This window comes from Pelophylax lessonae, assembly GCF_965119305.1.
Source record: "Pelophylax lessonae genome assembly, chromosome: 3".
Lineage (NCBI taxonomy): Eukaryota > Metazoa > Chordata > Amphibia > Anura > Ranidae > Pelophylax > Pelophylax lessonae.
In genome coordinates this window covers 98,008,533-98,034,536 of record NC_138770.1, presented here as the reverse complement: position 1 = coordinate 98,034,536, position 26,004 = coordinate 98,008,533, and the positions used below count along the sequence as shown (strand labels likewise).

At 42.1% G+C, this 26,004-nt stretch overlaps 1 protein-coding gene across 2 annotated transcripts in view; it reads left to right on the top strand.

Moving 5' to 3' along the window:
- SCARA3 (scavenger receptor class A member 3) overlaps nucleotides 1-26,004 on the top strand; it is a 58,999-nt gene that overhangs the window by 21,687 nt on the left and 11,308 nt on the right. For both annotated transcript variants that reach the window (XM_082252568.1, XM_082252567.1), the window contains exon 5: nucleotides 21,107-22,150. In XM_082252568.1, the coding sequence (XP_082108694.1) occupies nucleotides 21,107-22,150 (1,044 nt within the window). The remainder of the gene's footprint in view (nucleotides 1-21,106; nucleotides 22,151-26,004) is intronic.

Here is a 26,004-nt window from a genome sequence, read left to right as displayed (position 1 = left end):
ATGTTTGCTTTTAGGCAGTTTGGGTGAAAAATTAGCATCTTTGGGTCAGACCGAGGGGCACCATCCTTTTTTTTGTTGAATGAGCAATCATACAGAAAGGCTGAATCCATCACTTTTCTTCTCCCCCTTTGCATAAGCAAAAATATAAAAATGCAGCCTCTAGTCTGTATTTCTTTTTTTTTATCTCCTTACAGGTTCCTTTTCTGTGCAAATATTTATAAAACAATATGTGTAGCAAAACTCATAAATTATAAAAAATATGTATATATATATATACAGTACAGACCAAAAGTTTGGACACACCTTCTCATTCAAAGAGTTTTCTTTATTTTCATGACTATGAAAATTGTAGAGTCACACTTCAAGAGGTAGTCACCTGAAATGGTCTTCCAACAGTCTTGAAGGAGTTCCCAGAGATGCTCAGCACTTGTTGGCCCTTTTGCCTTCACTCTGCGGTCCAGCTCACCCCAAACCATCTCGATTGGGTTCAGGTCCGGTGACTGTGGAGACCGGGTCATCTGGCGCAGCACCCCATCACTCTCCTTCTTGGTCAAATAGCCCTTACACAGCCTGGAGATGTGTTTGGGGTCATTGTCCTGTTGAAAAATAAATGATGGTCCAACTAAACGCAAACCGGATGGAATAGCATGCCGCTGCAAGATGCTGTGGTAGCCATGCTGGTTCAGTATGCCTTCAATTTTGAATAAATCCCCAACAGTGTCACCAGCAAAGCACCCCCACACCATCACACCTCCTCCTCCACGCTTCACGGTGGGAACCAGGCATGTAGAGTCCATCCGTTCACCTTTTCTGTGTCGCACAAAGACACGGTGGTTGGAAGCAAAGATCTCAAAATTGGACTCATCAGACCAAAGCACAGATTTCCACTGGTCTAATGTCTATTCCTTGTGTTCTTTAGCCCAAACAAGTCTCTTCTGCTTGTTGCCTTTCTTTAGCAGTGGTTTCCTAGCAGATATTCTACCATGAAGGCCTGATTCACGCAGTCTCCTCTTAACAGTTGTTCTAGAGATGTGTCTGCTGCTAGAACTCGGTGTGCCATTGACCTGGTCTCTAATCTGAGCTGCTGTTAACCTGCGATTTCTGAGGCTGGTGACTCGGATGAACTTATCCTCTGCAACAGAGGTGACTCTTGGTCTTCCTTTCCTGGGGCGGTCCGCATGTGAGCCAGTTTCTTTGTAGCCCTTGATGGTTTTTGTGACTGCACTTGGGGACACTTTCAAAGTTTTCCCAATTTTTTGGACTGACTGACCTTCATTTCTTAAAGTAATGATGGCCACTCGTTTTCCTGTACTTAGCTGCTTTTTTCTTGCCATAATACAAATTCTAACAGTCTATTCAGTAGGACTATCAGCTGTGTATCCACCTGACTTCTGCACAACACAACTGATGGTCCCAACCCCATTTATAAGGCAAGAAATCACACTTATTAAACCTGACAGGGCACACCTGTGAAGTGAAAACCATTTTAGGTGAATACCTCTTGAAGTGTGATTCTACAATTTTCATAGTCATGAAAATAAAGAAAACTCTTTGAATGAGAAGTTGTGTCCAAACTTTCGGTATGTACTGTATATATTTATACACATACATACATATACAGCATTTATATATACACAAAATGTTCAGTATTGAAAGTCCACTGTTCCATAAAACGTCCAATCACCACAGTGACAGATGTGATATCTTTATACTCCTCTGCTTAAGTATGATCCATAGTGACATGCGTGCACTCCACCACGTGGATGACTATATGCCCACCTTCTCCTTTGACCTCAGGAAATATTTCTGAGGTCAAATAGCACTTTATTTCCTTTCCTTGGACTAGTACAGGGAACTGATAGCTGCGGAATGACCTCATCAGCTAGGCCCCGCCCCCTATCCACGTTGCATCCGGTGGGCCAGACTTCATCAGTAGGATGAAAAAGAGACAATTAGACCCATAACCATGTGGTCCCAGAAGCCACCTGTGTTATGTCTACTACTAGGACTTTGTAGGGTCTTGGGCTCATAGTAATAGAGGTAAGCATATATATATATATATATATATATATATATAAAAACAACAAGTTTTATTGAACAAATGTTAAAAACATCACAAAATATTAAAACAATATCCCATAATCAAAAGTAGATGAACTGTGATTCGACGCGTTTTGCAGACTGGTGTAACCAGTTACTGCTTCGTCAGGAACATAATAGGCAGTACATTCACCTTTACAGACTTTAAAGAAAAAAAGGAAACAAAAAAAAAAAAATCAGCAAAGTTGTAAGAACAAATTTGTAATGGATCTAGGTGTGCCTAAATCCACACCCTATCTTCACCATATAGTTGCATGCTTACCATACTTCATATTTTGACATTTTCAATCAAATACTGATTCAGCTGTGCGCGCCTTGGAAACACGAGGGACCACAATCCTCAAACCTTCATACAAGGGGGGTGGCTGTGTGGCATCCAACCTCGGCGACAGCCCAAATGGTGCAGACTGGACCGTGCTTCTAAGGGGCGACAAACCCCTAATGGTGGCAAGTGCTCCAATATAGGGATGTTAATATTCCACAGAATATGGGTAGCATCTAAATGGATAGAGAATGGAAATACACTTGGTCCCATTTTAAATTTGAATTCACATATCTATATAGGTAGGAGTACATTTATCCCAGCATTATCCAAGGATATCCCCTTAAAATGTGTTAATATCCAATACTGATAGAGTTGCCGTGGTTAGTGGTTTCCATACCTATAATAGAGTTTCCGCCTGTTCACTGGCATGTCCAGGACGTGGAAACAGGACATCAATATTAGCTGGTAAGCAGCCAATCTATGAGGTGGGGGCTTTTTAACTTGAGATAACACACCATTCGGGTGATGGATAGTGCACTTTGCCACTAAATGGATTTCAGTTTATCACTCTTTGTTTTCTTTTCATTACTTAAAGCGCAACACTATATTATTTGTGCTGTGCGTGTCTCACAGAAAAGTTGCTGCTCTGTATGCACATACAGTGGGTACGGAAAGTATTCAGACCCCCTTAAATTTTTCACTCTTTGTTATATTGCAGCCATTTGCTAAAATCATTTAGGTTCATTCTTCTTCCTCATGAATGTACACATAGCACCCCATACTGACAGAAAAACACAGAATTGTTGACATTGTTGCAGATTTATTAAAAAAGAAAAACTGAAATATCACATGGTCCTAAGTATTCAGACCCTTTGCTGTGACACTCATATATTTAACTCAGGTGCTTTCCATTTCTTCTGATCATCCTTGAGATGGTTCTACACCTTCATTTGAGTCCAGCTGTGTTTGATTATACTGATTGGACTTGATTAGGAAAGCCACACACCTGTCTATATAAGACCTTCCAGATCACAATGCATGTCAGAGCAAATGAGAATCATGAGGTCAAAGGAACTGCCTGAGGAGCTCAGAGACAGAATTGTGGCAAGGCACAGATCTGGCCAAGGTTACAAAAAGATTTCTGCTGCACTTAAGGTTCCTAAGAGCACAGTGGCCTCCATAATCCTCAAATGGAAGACGTTTGGGACGACCAGAACCCTTCCTAGAGCTGGCCGTCCGGCCAAACTGAGCTATCGGGGGAGAAGAGCCTTGGTGAGAGAGGTAAAGAAGAACCCAAAGATCACTGTGGCTGAGCTCCAGAGATGCAGTCAGGAGATGGGAGAAAGTTGTAGAAAGTCAACCATCACTGCAGCCCTTCACCAGTCGGGGTTTTATGGCAGAGTGGCCCGACGGAAGCCTCTCCTCAGTGTAAGACACATGAAAGCCCGCATGGAGTTTGCTAAAAAACACCTGAAGGACTCCAAGATGGTGAGAAATAAGATTCTCTGGTCTGATGAGACCAAAATAGAACTTTTTGGCCTTAATTCTAAGCGGTATGTGTGGAGAAAACCAGGCACTGCTCATCACCTGTCCAATACAGTCCCAACAGTGAAGCATGGTGGTGGCAGCATCATGCTGTGGGGGTGTTTTTCAGCTGCAGGGACAGGACGACTGGTTGCAATCGAGGGAAAGATGAATGCAGCCAAGTACAGGGATATCCTGGACAAAAACCTTCTCCAGAGTGCTCTGGACCTCAGAGTGGGCCGAAGGTTTACCTTCCAACAAGACAATGACCCTAAGCACACAGCTAAAATAACGAAGGAGTGGCTTCACAACTCTGTGACTGTTCTTGAATGGCCCAGCCAGAGCCCTGACTTAAACCCAATTGAGCATCTCTGGAGAAACCTAAAAATGGCTGTCCACCAACGTTTACCATCCAACCTGACAGAACTGGAGAGGATCTGCAAGGAGGAATGGCAGAGGATCCCCAAATCCAGGTGTGAAAGACTTGTTGCATCTTTCCCAAAAAGACTCCTGGCTGTATTAGATCAAAAGGGGGCTTTCTACTAAATACTGAGCAAAGGGTCTGAATACTTAGGACCATGTGATATTTCAGTTTTTCTTTTTTAATAAATCTGCAACAATGTCAAAAATTCTGTGTTTTTCTGTCAGTATGGGGTGCTATGTGTACATTCATGAGGAAGAAGAATGAACTTAAATGACTTAAGCAAATGGCTGCAATATAACAAAGAGTGAAAAATTTAAGGGGGTCTGAATACTTCCCGTACCCACTGTAATTTGTCTAACATATACTGTATGTTTTTTTGGTATTTTGAATAGCGCAGTTTTATTTTTCACTTAATATATTTAAACCTACTGGAGTTGGTCTGGAGAGGAGTGGTGGGATGGAGTCCAAGAAAAGGGGTGAAATAAAGTGCTATAAAACGTCATAATATTTCTGGAGGTCAAAGGAAAAAGTGAGGATATAGTCTGATTGTGTAGTGTAATCACTGCACTGGCAGAGACAGAGATGTGAGCTGCCTGCTCTGAGCTGCCAGGAATCTGTGGCAGTTTTCTATATAGAAAGCTGCAGCATTTCCTGTGCTAATTAGTTGCAGAGAGGAACATAGTCGCCAGGGCCTTGGAATAATACATTGTAACCATATTTATTGCCAAATAAATATCCACACTTACATGTAGGCAGGGGAAGAGAACCTCCGAGGTCGGGGTCATTATCCAAGTCAAAGCAACACAGATCACCGAGCCCGGTGATAGAGAGCATGTCACTGGTGGCTTCCCTCTCACACTCCAATACTGATACAGATGTTGGTGGACACAACGCGTTTCAGGGGTCACTCCCCCTTTTTTAAGTCCAAGCTTTGTTAATTCTGCGGAGTGTTTATAATCACTGCTAAGACATGAGATAAAAAGGCACTTTTGTTTACTTTGATCAATGTATAAAGTACTCAAAACCCATACTTGAGTAAAAGTACAAGTGCTCGATCAAAAGGTGACTTGAGTAGAAGTGGAAGTGCTCAATCAAAAAGTGACTTGAGTAGAAGTACTAAAGTATTCAACATTTTTTGTACTTAAGTATTACAAGTAGTTTTTTTTTTTTAAATTTTGCTACTCAAGTACTGAAAGTAAAAGTACCAGTAGTTTTGAAAAAAAAATTGCTACTCAAGTACTGAAAGTAAAAGTACAAGTACTGTGTTATGTAGTTATTAAAGTCAAAAGTTTGAACATCATATTGTTTTTTATTATTTCAAATGAAGCTTTTATTTATACATACAGTAGCATTTATTTTCGTATGTGCTGATAATACACATGTTTTGAGCTTCATGAAACCTGCCATCTACTGTTCTGGCAGTGGTCATTTTTATAATAGTAACGAGTAACTATGCAGCACAAAAAAAAATATTGGAGTAGAAGTATTGAAATCATTAAAAAAATGTATTGAAGTAAAAGTGGAAGTAGGAGCAAAAAATTATACTCTAGGAAAGTACAGATACCGCCTTTCCGTACTTAAGTACAGTAGTGAAGTAGTTCTACTTAGTTACTATACATCTCTGATAATAAGTATACATTCCCCATAGGGGAGAACCATAGGGGTCTCTATAAAAAAAAAAAAGGCCGTGTCTATGGGGTCCATACCCCTTCATTGAACATGTTGACTCCGAGGGACAGACCACCGTCAGAGCGTGGGGGAGTGCCATCTGCTGAGGGCCCAGGGGGTCAGGTAAGTAAAAGCGAGCAATTAACCCCTGCAGTGCCTGGAGTTGGGCTTTAGGAATGACACAGTTATTGCCAATAAAACATGCTCATTGCAGAAATGTAAAAATTGCTGTGGTTTGGTCCATAGAGGGCATACATAGGTGAGAGATGATGGTTAACGTAGATAAGGTGGTAGCTTTGGTATTCTTTTGGCCTGAATATTTGGTGGTATAAGCTGTCCTTTCCCTTTAACAATGAATGGGATCTGGTTCCCTATGACATGCAGATTTCCTCCCTTCTCTGGAAAATCACACCTCCCTCCCATCGTAAACATGTTTATTGCGTTGAGTCTCAGCTTGGCCCTGCGGTGCAATCCTCAGGAGGGGGTGACCTAATAGCTGTCAAATATTGACCATTAATTATAATTGTGAATAAAATGATTTCCTCTGTGCACAGCTGTGCGCGTTCCCTGCAGAGCAGAATAAGGCATTTAACCCTTAATGAACACCAACGCTCATTCTCCTTTAACTTCTTCATGTCCAGTGGTCATTGAAACCTACACAATATTACCAAAAGTATTGGGACGCCTGCCTTTACACATGAACATTAATAGCATCCCAGTCTTAGTTCCTAGGGTTCAATATTGAGTTGGCCCACCCTTTGCAGCTATAACAGCTTCAACTCTTCTGGGAAGGCTGTCCACAAGGTTTAGGAGTGTGTCTATGGGAATGTTTGACCATTCTTCCAGAAGCACATTTGTGAGGTCAGGCACTGATGTTGGACAAGAAGGCCTGGCTTGCAGTCTCCGCTCTTATTCATCCCAAAGGTGTTCTATCAAGTTGAGGTCAGGACTCTGTGCAGGCCATTCAAGTTCCTCTACCCAAAACTGGCTCATCCATGTCTTTATGGACCTTGAATTAATAAGCGGAAGCAAAAATATAGTTGATTACACCTTCCACTTTGATATGAAGACAGTCATTGTCACATACTGTGAGAGTACTACTATTGACAACTGGGGCTCCCATTAGAAATGTGAAGGATCAGGGATCCTCAAGCTACGGCGCTCCAGCTGTTGCGGAACTACACTTCCCATGAGGCATTGTAAAACTCTGATATTTACAGACATGACTAGACATGATGGGAATTGTAGTTCCTGAACAACTAGAGGGCCATAGTTTTGAAGACCAAAAGATCAATAAACGTCCAAAGTTTTTTTTACTTTTGGAAGGAGTTAGGAACAGAAGGAAGCCTTTTTAGATTTGTACTGCTGTCCAGGACACAGTTCATGTCTTCTGGCTACATTTCACCAGACAGGAAGTCAGAGGGAATCTCCTACGGCAGAAATAAAAATGCTTTTCTTTAGTAGAACAGGGAAGGAAGGATAGAAGCCCTGTCAGATCTTTGTTTCTGTCTGTGGCCTTGTTGCAGATTTTCCCTCCTAGTCTGGAACAATCATTGTTATTAGGTAATTGAGGGTAAAATCTCTTTAAAGCTGGCCATACATTATACAATTTTCTTTTTAAATTTCCTTTACCTTCAACTATGCAGTGCAAGGGGGGGCTGCCTGATTGGATATGAATTGAAAGTGTTTAGGTTTGACCTCATATTATTTGGTTTTGGTAAATCTTGGAAAACTATAAAAGAAGAAAATTGTATAATGTGTGCATTATACAATTTTCTTGTACAAATTTTTTTGGGTTTTACCAAAACCATATAATATGAGGTCAAACCCAAAATTGTATGCAATCAGGCAGGCCCTTGCACTACATAGCTGAAGGTAAATCTAAAGGAAATTGAACAAGAAAATTGTATAATGTGTAACCAGCTTAACCACTTGCCGACCGCCGCCCGACTATATACGGCGGCGGTCAGCCCCTCCCAAGCAAAGTGACGTACCGGTACGTCACTAGCCTGGGAGCGAATAGGGGGCGAGCGTGTGCCGCCTGAGGCGCGCTCCTGCCCCCGCTCGTACCCTAAGAAGCCGGCGTGTGTGACCGGCGGACCCGATGTCCGCCGGTCACTCGCAATCGTCGGGTGGAGAGGGAGAAAGGGAGGCGGCTAATGTAAACAAAGCCGCCTGTCATTCTCCCCTGTGTAAAAGCACAGATCCTACTATGTAGGACCATTGATTTGTGCTGTTACACACAAAGCCACATCCAATCACAGTAAGAAACACACCCCTAGGGACACACTTAACCCCTCCCTCTCCAATAAAGTTAACCCCTTCCCTCCCAGTGTCATTTTTACAGTAACAGTGCATATGTATAGCACTGATTACTGTAGTAATGTCACTGGTAACCCCCAAAAGTGTCAAAAATGTCAGTCATTGGTCCAATCTGTCCGCCGCAATGTCGCCGTCCCGCAAAACAAATCGCAGATCGCCGCCATTACTCGTTAAAAAAAAAAAACAATAAAAATGACAAAAATCTTTCCCTTTGTTAGTAAACGCAATAACTTTTGCGCAAACCAATCAAAATACACTTTTTGCGATTTTTTTACCAAACATAGGTAGCATAAAACAAATTGGCCTAAAATGTTAAAAAGTTTTGATTTTTACATTTTTGGGGGGGGGGAATTTCATATAAAAAAATGTGAAAAATATTGTTATTTTTGCAAAATTGACGCTTTTTATTTGTTTATAGTGCATGATCAAAAAATCGCACAGGTGATCAAATACCACCAAAAGAAAGCTCTGTTTGTGGGAAAAAATGGACGTCAATTTCATTTGGGTACAGCGTCGCACGACCGCGCAATTGTCTGTTAAATTCACGCAGTGCCGAATCGCAAAATAGGCCCTGGTCAGGAAGGGGGTAAAATCTTCCGGGGCTTAAGTGGTTAAAAGGATACTTCACCTTTACAAAAAACATGCCTATGCAGGTAAGGGATGTTTGTAGATTAAAACAAACTGCACAGCTCTGACTAAAGATGAATATTACCCTACCTATAGGCATAGGCCATTTTAATACCTTATGAAGCCTGACTGGAATACTCCCAGGACTTGGCTAAGTACACCCAGGACGTTGCTAAGAGAGGCCTAGTCGTCACTGCTCACCTCCACCTCACATACTCTCTCTCCCCTGATACAGTAGCTCTAAACTCAGCATTTGAGAGCTCACTGCTGTGATGGTGGAGGTGAGTCGAAACAACTAGGCCTCTCTTAGCAATGTCCTGGGAGTACTCCTGTCAGGCTCATAAGGCATGTAATTGGCCTACACCTATAGTAAGGATATTATTCATCTTTATTCAGAGCTGCACAGTTTGTTTTTATATATAAATGCCCCTTATCTGCATAGGCAGTTTTGTGGTAAAGGTGAACTATCCCTTTAAGGGTTCATTCAGACTTATAGTGCCCTCTAGAAAGCAACCTGCATTGGGATTGCTTTTCAGAGGTAATTTGACAGGTGGTGAGGAGGCACTATAACGCTTCCTTACCACCCGATTTAACTCTATAATGTTGTTTTACTGCTTCAAAATCACATGCACGCGGTTGCAGCATGGCCCCATTAAATCCAAGTACTGCCTGTCAAATTCTTGCACCCCAAGTTAAAATCAAAGCAGTGGCATCGGTACAGCTGTGTTAGGACAGTTTGGGTGGGAGGCCAGGAATCACAGCTCAGCCGCCTATTTTAACAGCCTCCTGGCTGCCCGCCAGAGCATTAACAGACCCACAGATAGCAGTGAAAATCGGAAATGAGATCCAACTCCAACCAAAACTAGAAAAAAAAAGGTTGTGGTTTGGCATAAAACCTCTTTAGCCTGTGTCTCCTCCATTGTTGGACTACTTGCCCATTCAGATGGGTTCCCCTATGTAGAAATGTCCTTCTGTGCATGAGCCCCCGTTCGCACTGGGGCGACCTGTCAGGCGACCTGGTCGCCTGACAGGTTGCCGTAGGTCGCCTGGCATAGAGAAGCTGTGGACCCGTTCTAATAGGAGTGACACAAGTCGCTCCGACTTAGAAAAAGGGTCCGGAGCTTCTTTGGGGCGACCTCGGAGCGACCTGCATTGACTTCAATGTTATGAAGTCTGTGCCGGCCGCTCCGAGGTCGCGGTGCGAGCAGCGCGCCGCGACCTGTGAGGTCGCCCCGGGAAGTCGGATCGCCCCAGTGTGAACGGGGCCTCACAGTGGATGGTTATAACTATACAATATCTCACAGAAGTAAATACAACCCTCACATTTTTGTAAATATTTTATTATATCTTTTCATGTGACAACACTGAAGAAATGACACTTTGCTACAATGTAAAGTAGTGAGTGTACAGCTTGTATAACAGTGTAACGTTTCTGTCCCCTCAAAGTAACTCAACACACAGCCATTAATGTCTAAACTGCTGGCAACAAAAGTGAGTACACCCCTAAGTGCAAATGTCCAGATTGGGCCCAAAGTGTCAATATTTTGTGTGACCACCATTTTTTTCCAGCACTTCCTTAACCCTCTTGGGCATGGAGTTCACCAGAGCTTCACAGGTTGCCACTGGAGTCCTCTTCCACTCCTCCTTGACAACATCACTGAGCTGGTGGATGTTAGAGACCTTGTGCTCCTCCACCTTCTATTTGAGGATGCCCCACAGATGCTCAATAGGGTTTAGGTCTGGAGACATGCTTAGCCAGTCCATCACCTTTACCCTCAGCCTCTTTAGCAAGGCAGTGGTCGTCTTGGAGGTGTGTTTGGGGTCGTTATCATGTTGGAATACTGCCCTGTGGCCCAGTCTCCGAAGGGAGGGGATCATGCTCTGCTTCAGTATGTCACAGTACATGTTGGCATTCCTGGTTCCCTCAATGAACTGTAGCCCCCCAGTGCCAGCAGCACTCATGCAGCCCCAGACCATGACACTCCCACCACCATGCTTGACTGTTGGCAAAACACCCTTGTCTTTGTACTCCTCACCTGGTTGCTGCCACACACGCTTGACACCATCTGAGTCAAATAAGTTTATCTTGGTCTCGTCAGACCACAGGACATGGTTCCAGTAATCCATGTCCTTAGTCTGCTTGTCTTCAGAAAACTGTTTGCGGGCTTTCTTGTGCATCATCTTTAGAAGAGGCTTCCTTCTGGGACAACAGCCATGCAGACCACTTTAATGCAATGTGTGGCGTATGGTCTGAACACTGACAGGCTGACCCCCCCAGCCCTTCAACCTCTGCAGCACTGCTGGTAGCACTCATACGTCTATTTCCAAAAGACAACCTCTGGATATGACGCTGAGCACGTGCACTCAACTTCTTTGGTCGACCATGGCAAAGCCTGTTCTGAGTGGAACCTGTCCTGTTAAACCACTGTATGGTCTTGACCACCGTGATGCAGCTCAGTTTCATGGTCTTGGTGATCTTCTTCTAGCCTAGGCCATCTTTATGTAGAGCAACAATTATTTTTTTCAGATCCTCAGAGAGTTCTTTGCCACGAGGTGCCATGTTGAACTTCCAGTGACCAGCATGAGAGAGTGAGAGCGATAACACCAAATTTAACACACCTGCTCCCCATTCACACCTGAGATCTTGTAACACTAATGAATCACATGACACTGGGGAAGGAAAATGGCTAATTGTGCCCAATTTGGACATTTTCACTTAGGGGGTGTACTCACTTTTGTTGCCAGCGGTTTAGACATTAATGGCTGTGTGACAACAAATTTACACTGTTATACAAGCTGTACCCTCACTACTTTACATTGTAGCAAAGTATAATTTTTTCAGTGTTGCCACATGAAAAGATATAATAAAATAGTTACAGAAATGTGAGGGGTGTACTCACTTTTGTAAGATACTGTATATATATATGTAGCACCATACAGGTAGGTGCTAGGTAAAATATATAGTGGGCCTCTTCTGCCTAACAGGAGGGCTGTGATTAGTTAGTTAGGGTGTCAGGGCTTCCAGATGTGCCTGCTGAGGGGAGAAGTATCCCCACTGGCTCCTGTGAGAGGATTCTCATAGGGCAGTGTGGGAAGCCCAATCAGGGGACACATCCCAGCTTGTAACTACCCCAGAAGGCAGATTAGGCTGCAAAGGATTCTGGGAGTGTATATAAGTTTGGGGGGGGAAGTGCGTGACAGGTTGTCTTTGTCGGGAGGAAGGAGAGTGTGGCTGTCTCTCCTCCTGTCTGAGGAAAGTGGATGTCTCGGGGTGTCGCCTGAGAGTCCAAAGAGTGCGGAGTTGAGCTGAGGGGATCCGGTGTGCTGAGAGCCTGCGGAGAGAGAGGCGGGTCCAGTCCCAGGAAAGCCTACACAGGTCATGAGAACTGAGGATTGCCCCTGGGGATCTGCCTGAAGTTAGAAGGAACCACTCCGGAAGAGGTTCTCTATCCAGTGTCAGCTAGCTATAAAGGGGTTGCCTAGGTAGAGGACCCTGAAGTTGTAAAGGGGGTACCGGCAGTCTGGGCCCTGAATTGTACAGAGAGTGTCAGTGAAGCGACAGTTACACAATGTTCTACAAGATACTACCTCAAGCTGTACCAAGCGGGGGACAGTATTTAGTGACTTCCACAGCACAGCAGTGTCAGGAGTTCTACAGCTCTCAGTCTTGGATCTACACTACTATAAGTCGGGGATTCAACACTTCGTCGGTTACAAAGAGAGTTCTCAGAGTCAGTGAGCATTGGCTGGCGCCGGCTGGCGTCAAGGAAGCACCAACGGGCATTTTTCAGTAACAAAGTCCCAAGTGTAATTAGTTTGAGCCGCAAGGAGTATCCCACTCATTCCCTTCTCCCATACCCTTTAAATCAAATAAAAACCACAAACAAAGAAGCCGGAGTTGTCGCTGCTTCAGTTATCACACCCGGGGCCGCAGCTCACATGGGCTGGAGAAAGTACCGGTTCTAATGGCAGACCCACATCAGGCCACAGGCCTGGAAACCTTGCTACATATATATATATATATATTTATACAGTGCTTTAAGTGGGCCGGTATGCACTGGTACTCAGTACCGCCACTTCCAAATATGGCTCTTGAGCATACCACCACCTCTCCGTGCACCTTAACGTACCAGTACGCTCATTTTGGACATCTGCGCCCTCAATTGCCCCCCCAAGAATATTTCCCACTCCAGAGCCAGACCAGTCACAACCAGTGAGTCCCCCTGCTCCGGAATCCCAGCCCAGGCCAGGGGGGGGGTGCTCTGTGGGGACCCTGATGTGGGGTGGGGGTGGCGACAAAATTTATAGGCTGTAATAGAGTACCGACACTTCTTTTGGGCCAATTAAAGCACTGTATATATATATATATATATATATATATAGTCTGTGAGGTATGGTCATGAAGAAGATAAGAAACACCAGAACGAACAATGCAGATGAGCTGAAGGCCGCTTTCAAAGCAACCTGGGCTTCCATAACACCTCAGCAGTGCCACAGGCTGATCGCCTCCATGTCATGCCACATTGATACAGTAACTCATGCAAAAGGAGGCCCGACCAAGTATTAAGTGCATACTAGACTGTACATGCACATACTTTTCAGTAAGTCAACATTTCTGTATTAACAATCTTTTTTTTTATTCTCCAATAATCTAAGAAAGTTACAGCAGTTCAAAATGTCTTGTACAATCTATAGAATGTATTTCAGGTATAACGGCAATTACTGTAACAAGATTCCCTTGAACTTGATCACATTTACAGATCCACATGAAAAAAGAAAACCATGAACATGTGATAGGTCGCCTTTAAATGTGGCCTTGGAACACAAACATGTCCAGACTGAGGTCTCGTTGTTCTGTTAGCACTGGCCTCTCCGACCAGGAATATCCCACATCCTGTTTGTACATGGCGTCATCTGGGAGATATAAATGGACTCAGACAGCGCAAGACGACCACAAGAGTCCAACTGAGGATAAACAGGGAACATTCAGATGGAAATAATGATGTTAATTAGCTAATTAAAAGGTCCCGTGTTGTGCTTTGTAACACTATAATGTAGTTAGTTTCAATAAACATTGGTAATTAAAAGTGGACAGTTAAATAAATAATTGGAGGATTACAGAGGAGGCAGTTTAACCCTAACATTTAAAGTATAGCTAAAGGCAAAACTTTTTTTTTTTCGTTTTGGATAGAGTGTAGAGGGATTAGAATGTTTGTCAGGTTTCATTACTGTCTGTGTCCCCGTTAGGGAGATTCATCCTCTCTATTTGTCCTGGTTACCATTATCATTGAAAGTTAAAGTAAAAGAAAATCCAAAATTGTGGGTTGTCCCCAGAAAAGTAATAGAGGGGAAATCTTGCAATGGGGACACTACTTCTGGTGACCTGCGGGTTCCCAAGAATTTCCCTAATTTGTATGAGTTTCCTCTCACTTTCTGTTTGGTTATGGGACAGGAAGTGAAATCTCCGCAATGGGACACAGATGGCGAAAAAAAAATCTGACAAGGGTTATAACCCTCCCTTGCTCTATCCAAAATGAAAAAAAGGGAACATGTTTTGCCTATAGTTCTGCTTTAAAGAAAGACTAAAGACTAACTCCAAACATTACTATGGGTATGATAAGCCCATTGTAACTTAAATTGTAAATGACATTTTGTTTGGTGGGAACAATATCATGTTTATGGGATACAAACACTTGCACGGGGATTGAGCCCGGGTTAACATATGTGCGAATTGGATGTGGTTTTCTCCACATCCAATTTGCATAACATGGGACCAGCTCTCAATGAACTCAATTCACACAGGTCCAGGGGGGGTCGCGGTCCACATTCCAAAAGGGTCCATTGCATGTTTGCGTCCGGTGCGTGTGCAAAATTCAGGCAAAAATTCGGACATGATTCACACCTTATCCGGTGAACAGGAACGCTTCGGAACCCATGCTGGGAACCACAGCCGCACATATGTGAACTCGGCCTAAGGAAATAAAGGTTATGCATGGTCATGTTGCTTGTTATAGCAAAATCAAATAAGAGATCCTCTTTTTTAAGAGGAAAGTATATGATTATGGGGTGCTGTTATATGAGGGGTTTCCAAACAATCCAAAGAAAGGACCAGTTTACTGTCCTTTAGGCTTTAGTGGGACCAGACTGCTCCAACGTCAATGGGAGTAAACAATGCCCCATAGTTGGAGTCAGTTGGAGGAATGGTGCCCCATCATTGGCGTCAGTGGAAGGAATAGTGCCCCAAAGGCCACAGAAAGGCAAGCAGAGGGCCGCATCTGGCCACAGTTTGGACACCACTGTGTTATATGATACTGTTATGCACATTCACTGGCTAGAAAACAGGTTGTGATAGCATAAGTTCAGGCAGATGACAAGGCAGACTCCTGAGCTATGACTCTCGTCTCCAGAGTCACCCTCACACAAAGTACAACTAAATAAGAGGGTACAAACCTTCCATAAGTAAGCCTGCACAGTTAATACGATTTATAATAAGCCACTAAGGAAAGCATCTGAATCTCCATTCTTAAAGTAGAATTCCGGGATAACCCTAACTAATCTTAAAAATTCATCTTTCCCCCCTCCTAACACCTATACTTGCTAACCTGCTTAAAAAAGATGTATATACTTACCTATTTTCATGCCGTTTTAGTTTGGTCACATGATCTCTCCGTGCAAGCCAGCTGCCATCTACAGGGGTAAGGAGAGAGCAGTTAACACAACAGCTAGAATGTCTGAGAGATGACATCACACATAGGCTTACTATGGCCAATCTGTTGTCAGCGCTCCCTCCTCTTCCATGCAGCAGCACTGGTTGACACAGGGGAGCCAAATCACGGGACTGAACTGGAGCTGCATGAAAAAAGGTAAGTACAGTATATACATTTTTTTACAAAAGTTATGAGCATAGGTAAAAAGAATGAAAAGAGGGCGCACCAACCTTGCGCATTACCCAGGTGGTGTTTATTGATAAAAGAGAAAAGGAATATACTCACAAACAAAAAAGTCTTAAAAGCGTTTCCAGTCCACAAAAGACACAAAGCGACAAGGTCACCGTGTCCATGTCCAGCACGCCGGAGGACCTTCCAAATGGGTCTTTTGTGTCCATTGTGGACTGGAAATGCTTTTAAGACTTTTTTGTTTGTGAGTATATTATTTTTCTCTTTTATTAATAAACTCCACTTTGGTAATGCGCAAAGATGGCTCTTTCGAGCGCAGGAGAATTTGTTTGTTCTTATTCTAGCGAGAATAAGTGTTAGGAAAGGGGAGGGGTGCATTTTTAGGATGAGTTAGGGTTATACAGGAATTCTTCTTTAAGTTGTTATAGTAGTACAGCCTTATTTCTTTTGGTTGGTGTTTGTGCTATAGCTTCTAGCAATAATAACTTTGTTCTCCCGGGAGGGATGGCTCCCGTAACCCATGCAGGAAAGAAAATCGCATCATCTATGGCCGGCTTGAGAAAAAAAAGTATCCAAAGATGCCCAAAATACACAAAATGCCGAATGTAAGGGTCCTTCTTTCAGGTGGAACTACAAAAAACAAGAAAGGGAAGGTGCAAACCCCTGGGGCATTACCCGAGTAAAAAGGTATTTATTAAAATGAAAGGAACTCAATAATATGCATACTCACAAAAGTACAGAGGTGTACAGCAAATAAATGGAAGGCTACCATGAGGTAGAAAGTGCAAGTGCTTCTACAACCTCACATTAAGCACGCTAACTCTTTTCGGAGGCGCCCCCCATTCTTCAGAACAGTGCTGACCAGTGTTTAAATATAGCACTGCACACCAAAATCCAACACCAACCAACAGCTTCTGGTTTCTGGATAATACACTGGAGTTCCAAGTTATCATTATTGTTTTTTATTGTCTTTTACATTTTATTTTATTCTGCTGTTGTTCCCCCTGGCACTCGGCCCTTGTGCCTTTGGTTACTGCCTTCCCACTGTCAGTGGTGAGCACAGGGGAGAGCATAGCAGCATACACTTCCAGTTTGCGGGATTTCGGCGGCTTGCTTTCCTCAGCCAGCTGACAGCCCTGTTCTATCAGAATAGCACTACCTATCAGATTATGCAACCAGAGGTGACGTTCGGACTAGAACAACTTACTGCGCATGCGCCATGCGTTCCAACATGGCCGCTATGTGTTCCAATAGGTTTCCTAATGTGACAGAACACTAAGCAGCGACGGACATCCTCTTACACCCACGCAAGTCCTGAATTTTACATTTATTTTAGCAGCAAACTCAACTTAAAGACTTAATAACAGTATTACATTTCTATTATTATTGTAATATAGTAAATATAGCAAGTAACCTGCAGGTAGAAGGTTGTGGCGGCCATCTTGGTATACCCCGCACTGCTCAGCGACAAACTGATTATATAGTGAAATAGACAATTTCAGTCGGTCGTGGTGAAATAGTCTATTTCAGTATATAAAGTGAGTTTACTGCTAAAATAAATGTAAAATTTAGGACTTGCATGGGTGTAAGAAGATGTCCGCCGTTGCTTCGTGATCCGTCACATTTGGAAACCTATTGGAATGCATAGCCGCCATGTTGGAATGCATGGCGCATGCATAGTAAGTTGTTCTCGTCAGTACATCACTTCTGGTTGCATAATCTGATAGGTAGCAGTATTCTGATAGAACACCCGCCGATGCTTGCACCGGCGATTCATGGAGACCCAGCACAGACAGATCCCCAGTGTTCATGCTCTCTGCAGTGTCCAGCCAGCAATACATTGTAGCAGGTAACACCTCCTCACTGATTGCCACAGTTTTGTCCATACACACATATAAACTTACATATACCGGTAGTTGTTTTATTTTTATTTATTTTTTTTTGTTGTTTTGTCTGTACTGCTCCACCCTTCCTGATGGTTGGGGTGGATTTTGGTGTGCATTGGTGGTGTTGCTCAGCACAGCTCTGAAGAAGGGGGTGCGCCCCCCGAAACCTGTCAGTGTGTTTAATGTGGGGTTGTAGAAGCACTTTCACTTTCTATCTCATGGTATCCTTCCATTTATTTGCTGTACACCTCTGTACTTTTCTGAGTATGCATTTTATCGGTTTTCCTTTCATTTTAATAAATATCTATTTACTCGGGGAATGCACCAGGGGTTTGCACCTTCCCTTTTTTTGTTTTTGTAGTTCCACACTGGATACCCCTATTCAAGGAGGGCTGCATCCACCAAACATAGGGCCGTGTATGTGATGTGTCGCTGGTTTGGCCATCCCTCTGATGAGGACTGCTGAGTGCTGGGAGTTTTCAGCTGTCTTTCCTTCTTTCAGGTGCCTAGATGACATGCACACATCCTATTAAAGTAAAATATACCTGTGCTCAAATGCCAATATCTTGCACAGGTATATAGTACATCAGATGCTAAAGGGTTGTGACCACATGTTAACACCAAAAATTCTGGACGAACCTTCTGCACACCGCTAACATTTTAATATAAAACAGGGAGCTTTCCTACAACTTCCAGAAAACTTCAGCAGAAGACTAATACTGTATTTACATCAGGGAGAGGGGACCGACTTCAGCGCTGGATACAGTGACCATCACGCCTGGAAGAAATGATGATGAGGGACACAAACAGTGAACTGTATACTGATGAGTATAAAAAGAATTGGGTCAAAAGATGATGAAATGGGGTAGAAAGGAAGGAAGGGGGTAGGAGCTCTGCCTAGAGATAGGCCTAAACAAAGCTACTATGGAATCCAGGCAGTACCTTTGTAAAATGACTGTTCTTTTTTTTTTCCAAGTGTCTATTATCAGGAGACATTTCAGCCTTATAGCCTGATACTTCTAATCAGAATGGGGAGAAAATGCAAGAAAATAATACCAAAATATAGATAATGCCTAAGATGTAGGACAGTATTATTATAATAATTCACTAGTGGGGATTTAGATTATTACAAATGCCCACTGGTGACCAGTTCTCTTTAGGAATGAATATGCACATTTATGCATCTGTCCCACTATGTTTGTTTAAATTTAAAAATGAGACTGTAGAGAAGCTACAAAAATGAAAATTAAAAATTACAAGTATAATCCAAAATACAACTCCTCCTCTATACATGAAAAGAAATGGAAAGAATTTCTATAGGCAATAATCATAATTAGGGATGATCGAACTTTTGAAAAGTTCGGTTCGACCAAAACACTTGAACTTCCCGAAAGTTCGGGTCCGGATTCCAGAACCCCATTGAAATCAATGGGACCCGAACTTTGGTAATCAAAAAACACAATTTTGAAGCCCTAAAACCCAATAAATGCCCCTAAGAAGTGCCTAGGGTTCTGGGTCATGCCCCAGAGACTATTAATCACACAAAAAAAGTTCTTAAAAATTGTCGTTTTTGATAGAGAGACAATTATTGAAAAAAATTATTGAAAAAAAAAAAATTAGATTTCTTTGGATTTAGTGTCTGGGGGGTCTAAAAGGTGTACCTGTGGAGTTTCAGCTCTGTAGCATGTCCAGAACCAGAAAAAAAAGATAATTTTTCTTAGAATTTTTATTAGCGCAGGGATGTGGCTCCGCTCCTATCACACCTATATGTGTGTATCTGTATATATACATATATGTGTGTATATATACCCCTATACAGAAGTTCAGATGTTATGCCTGCCTCCAAAGACGCCTAAAAAAATGCCCAATAAACGCCTGCAACAACACACCTGGGCGTTTTTGTTGCAGGCATTTATTGGGCATTTTTTGGGCGTCTTTGGAGGCAGGCATAACATCTGAACTTCTGTATAGGGGTATATATACACACACACACATATATGTATATATACACATACACACATATAGGTGTGAAAGTAGCGGAACCCCATCCATGCGCTAATGAAATTATTTGCAGGGATGTGGCTCCGTTCCTATTACACCTATATGTGTGTATGTGTATATATACATATATGTGTGTGTGTATATATACCCCTATACAGAAGTTCAGATGTCATGCCTGTGTCCAGCAAAACAGTGTCCGCCGAGCAGAAAGCCCGTGTGAAAGGGGCCTAAGGGACAATTTCCTTCACTTCCTGTCATGTGACATTAATTTCACCTGACAGAAGGTGAGGGAAAATCTGCAATAGAGATACAGACAGCATGCTTTCCCTAAGTGCCGGTTTTTTAAAATAACAAACATGTTATACTTACCTCCTCTGTGCAGTTGGTTTTGCACAGAGTGGCCTGGATCTTCTTCCTCTCGAGTCCCTCTTCAGTGCTTCTTCCCCCTCCCTCTTGTCGAGTGCTCCCACAGCAAGCAGCTTGCTATGGGGGCAACCGGGCCCAACTTCAACTCCCTGTGTACTTTCAGACATGGAGCTGCTGTTCGGCCCTGCCCCCCCTCTCTCCTGATTGGCTAACTGACTTTTATTGACAGCCCATGGTGCTGCTGCTGTGTCTCAGCCAATCAGAAGGCAGAGTCCTGGATGGCCCAGGGACTCGTGGACATCGCTGGAGCAAGATGGGACTCAGGTAAGCATTAGGGGGGCTGAGCGGGGCTGCTACACACAGAAGGCTTTTTATCCTAATGCATAGAATGCAGTAGGATAAAAAACCCTCTGCCTTTACAACTCCTTTAAGTTACTTGGGACCCCCAGGTCTCTAGAACTAGTGTCCCCAATAGAGGATTTCACCTCTATTACTTTTGTGGGGACAACCCAAAATTAGGTATTTTCTTTTACTTTTACTTTCTTTTTCAATGATAATTGTAAACAGGACGAATAGGGTTAATCTCATTAACGGGGACACAGACCGCAATAACATCTGACAAGCTTTCTAATCCCTCTCCACTCTATTCAAACCTAAAAAAAAAAAGAGTTTTGTCTTTATTTATACTTTATGGTTTTACTAACTTTTTTTGAACATTTCTAACTTGAGCTTAATTTTGGTAAACTAGGTAAATTGGTGGGTTTGGTTCTGCCTTTAGGTCAGTTGTCCCTGGGATGCCCTGTTCTAAATTTAACATGTCATTTTTAAAGCAAATTTGCCAATGGCATCAAATGTACTTTAATATTAATCATGGAAGTGTTTACGGTACATTTCCCCTATTCTCAGCTGAATGGAATGTTGAATGTTAATCATATTTATGCCATTAGAGATCATTACTGAAATGTGAATTGAATTACGTTATTTATATCATCCCATTTCAACAACCATTTTTTTTTTGGGTTATTAGACATGAAGTCTGTTGGGAACTGCTCACATTGCCATGACACCACTTACTTGGTTCAGGAGATCAGGAAGCTTCACGGGGAACTAGAAGAGATCCAGAAGATGCTTTTGGCCCAGGAGGTGCAATTGGTCCAATCATCTGAAAACCATCAGATTCTTCTGTCAGCCAATGACATGCTTGATAACCAGATCGGGAGAAGCAACTTCTCCCTCCGCCAGATCAATCAGACTTTAGGAGCTTTCCTGTCTCAGGTTAAAGGATGGCAGACCACAGCAACAGACTTGGAGACCTCAGTGAAAGACTTGGTTCAGGAGAGGTATGACATCACTGCTGCCATACAACAGATCAATTTTACTTTGGGTCAAACATCAGACTGGATACAAGTCATCCAGAGGAAAACTGATGAGGAGACATTAACTTTGCAAAAAATTGTGTCTGACTGGCAAAATTATAGCAAAGTTTTTGGTGGTTTTAAATCAACATCAGTCAAAACCATTGACTTGGTGAGGAGCATTCAGAGTAGTATTGCTGCAACCGCGCAACGCATCACCCTTAACACGGAAGTCATGCATGATCTAGTTCTACAAGTAATGGGTCTTCAGCTACAGTTGGACAACATCACAACTTTTGTTGATGATCATGAGGAAAACATGGCGGACCTCCAGTACCATTCAAAGTACACCCAAAATCGGACAGTTGAGCGCTTTGATAGCCTAGAGGGTCGGATGCTGTCTCATGAAACAGAAATTATTACCATATTCTCTAATATCAATGCAACTGATAACCACGTGCACAGTATGTTGAAATATCTTGATGACGTGCGACTTTCTTGTACCCATGGGTTTAATTCTCATGCCGAGGAATTATACAGTCTTAATAAGTCAGTCAGCATGGTGCAGAGCGCCTCAGATCTGCTCAGAGAGAAGTTCAGCTTGATGAATGTTCGGTTAGATTTTGATGTTCGAAATCTGTCGATGATCATGGAGGAAATGAAATTAGTGGACACCAGACATGGGGAGATTCTCCAGAAAGTCACCATTGTGCAAGGTAAGACTTTAAATGTATGTCAGGGTGAAAAAAAAAACGTTGGCGTGCTCTTAACATGCTGTTTGAGCTAATAATGCAGTGCCTTTGCTAGACTGAAATCTCGGGCTGTGTTGTCAGCCCTTCCTCACTGCACTGGTCTATACCCCATCCCCTCGGTTCAACTCAGTTCCACCCATTGATCTCTTTTTATAAAAAATGCCACTGCCTTGACTAATAATAACTGGGCTCCTAGGAACTAGAATGAATGACATAACATTTCAGTTTTACAAAGGCCATGGTGTATTTCACAGTACTTTAGCTGAGGGCTTTCTGGTTCCTTTTGACTCACCTTACCATAACCAAAATGATTACATGGGCGTAGTGTCATTTATGTCATGGTTACATTCCAGGAAATGAGCATTTAATTCAGATTTTGCATAATTTCCATTGGAAATAATAGTAAACGCAATCCATATGCATGATTCTAACCCTGCTTACGTCCCTATGGTGGGAACGGCCATTCAATAGAAACCTTTAATATGTCAGGTTATAATCAACATTACAATGAAAATACAGGAAAATCTGCAGCGGTACAGTATAACTTAAAATACTGTGCAGTCCTGTATATTGTATGTATCCCCAAAAAGAAGAATCAAGCATCAGAATTCCTTCAAAGAGAAGAATTTATAGATTTAAATGATTTGTTTTGTAGATAATGGGATAGATTCACTAACTGTTAAGATTTACTATAATACGGTCACGTGACTCATTTGCATAAATTATTGCATGCGGTAAAAAAATCTTCCAATTCACAAAAAAATAAGGATTATGTGATATTAAAGAAAAATAAAATATGTGCCAGTAAATTTCACACAAAGATCATGCAGTAAGCTCTTTTTTCCAATTCACAAATTGAACATAAAGCAAAAAACATGCAATATTTATCACCAGGGTTTTGCTTGGGATTTTTTGTCAGATGCAGTGTGAGGGGTCCCCTCCAATAGCTGGTTGGTAGGGAGCAGGCCGGCAAGCTGGCCTTAAATACAGACAAATATGACAATAAAAGCTATTTTTTGCTACCCAATTTAGAACGTCTACTGTTATAGGTCCAGTTATCTACCCTTCACCATTTCTGGCCCTGTGAGGTGTGGATGACCCAAATTTTCCTTGTGTCCTGGCCAGCTTTTGGATGTCTAGCGCTGATACTAGTGAGCTGGTATGATTCATCTAATGATTTATATATTATATAATCAAATTGTTGCAATTTGAATTACAGTCTTACTGTCAGCTTAGCAGTTTTGGCAGCATACATAGTGTTTAAATTTTATGTAATTCCAACATCTGTTTTTCATATTACCCATCGAGCTGCCTATCAAGTCTATGAAATAGGCCAGCTGAGGAGCATTTGTGGCAGGCTGACAATCTAATTGAGAGGCAGTGGCTTAGCATTGCCAGCCTAAAGTTGGCTATACACTAGTAGAATTTCATTTGACATTTTTCATTTGAAGAACATTTGTTTGATTTACTAACCATTAGTACGGTCAAATCAATGTTCACTTTCAACCAATGTGATGAAAAATTCGAAGGAGCAGGTTGGAAAATGTTTCTTATATGAATGACTAACAGTGTATGTGTTTTTTGTTTAGGAAAGTCCATTCAATCCAAAATTGAATGTTAAAATCAGAATACATTTTCAATCAACATTTGTGTAGTTGACCAATGTGAAAATAATTTTTGCATGAATATTCATAAGAACGTTCGTTTGAAAATCTACTAGTGTACAGTATAAGATTAGGGCACAGTTAATGCCTGTGTTGCTCTCTGAAAAGGAACCTGCCGATTATCGCTTTTTAAAAAGTGACTGCTCAAAAGGCATTCAGAAACCGATACTTCCACCTCCTAAATGCCCTTTTTTTTAAAGTTGAGTAGGTTTTTTAATGGTTTTACCATGGGTAATAGAAAGCATTTAAATTAGTTGTGTTTGGCGGCAGTACTGTCCACCACAGAAGGTATATTTAACACAGCACCAACCAAAGCATCCCAGCTGCCTTTGCAGCTTAAAGCGGAACTTTACCCAACTTTACCTAAAAGGGTAAACCTCCTCTACAACATTTGGCATATCATTTTTGTTGGGCGGAGTGGCTACCTAGTTTTGACAGGTACCCTCTTCCATGGCCAGCTTTCCCGGAACTTTCTGAACAAGTCACAGGTTCCACAAGGCTGCAGTACCATTCACAAAGTGCAGTAGGAAGCCGGCTGTGAAGCTGTTACAGCCGGCTTTCCACACTAAAGATACCGGCGCCAGGGACTTGAAGGCTAGTGAAGAATTGGCCTGGGGGAGGATTGCACTGGATCCCTGGACAGGTAAGTGTCCTAATATTAAAAGTCAGCAGCTACAGTATTTGTCAAGAGTGAAGAACCACTTTAGGGGGTCATTTTTATCACTCTCCTTTTCCCCCAACCACTAGGGTAAATGAGCCCTAAAACAGAAAGTGCAGCTATTGGCAGGATCTCCAATGACAAAAACCTTGCATCAGATTTCCACACAAGAATTCATTTATAAAAACCGTAACAAGTAAAGTGCGAACATAGTGAAAAATAGATTTTGAGTCTCTAAGATGTATTGAAATGTTTTTTTTCTACAAAATTATGTTTGACAATACAGACTCCTTCAAAACAGCCTTGTTAAACAAATTTTACAACGTTCAAGGAGTCTGTGAACACTGATTTTAAAGCTTAGGAGGAAGATGTTACATAAACACCCTGTAGATATAATAAAAATCCTAACTTTCATGGGAACATTCTACTGGACCTGTAAAGAGCTGTAAGGTTAGAGGTGAAAACGATCATCTTGTTTTTTCCAAAACATAAAGCAGATGCCAAGACTCGGTAAACAAGCCAACATCTTTTTCAACTTTCAAAATGAATCCCTCACCTTAAAAGGAAACTACAATGTTCTTGGGTTCATTTTTGTTTAATATCTAAACTCAAGAACAAAAAAATGTAGTATGTTGCAGTTTACCAATTTTTAGATGCCACCAAGACAAGTACAGAAATGCTGTTGATTCTACTAGTATTCTAGTGTCCTTGTAACATCCTAAGCACTGAACTAAAATTTCCAAATATGTAATCAGCTTTACCAGCTATCTCCTGTGTACTACAAAGCAACCCCTTAATAATCGAGGTGAGTAGAGTAGGAGGTGTTTGTAGTCCAAATCAAGGAAGCGACTAAAGGTGACAATGTGGCTCCTCCATAGATAGAGTACAGTAGGTTGAAAAGAAGAAATCTTCCTGAGGGTGAACTTACACTTTAAATACATTTTAGGTAAATAGGTTGGCTCCAGTGGCACTTTAAAATTTCAGCTATGGGCCTATATACATAGAACAATACCAATTCTAAAGGGATAAACAAGGCTTTCTTTTAATATTTAATCCTGCATACTTTTTTAGTCACAGAAGACTAAAAAGTCCTCAAGCCCTAGAGGACTTGATAAAGGGGACATGCATCGAAACACGTCGTCTTGGAGATCTGAGATGCCTGCGGCTATACCTGTCAGCGCTCAGAGTGTTGGTGGCACGTCACTTCTGGTGACGCGTAAATAGTAAATACATATTCGCCAGCACACCAAGGATCTTGCAAAAGCAGTCCAAAAAACTTTATTCAAGATACGATCACATCAAAAATTAGTGCAACGTTTCGGAGCCTCACAGGACCCCTTCGTCAGGCATGTGATGACGAAGGGGTCTGACGAAGGGGTCCTGTGCGGCTCCGAAACGTTGCACTAATTTTTGATATGATCGTATCTTGAATAAAGTTTTTTGGACTGCTTTTGCAAGATCCTTGGCGAATATGTATTTACTTGTAACTAATCCAG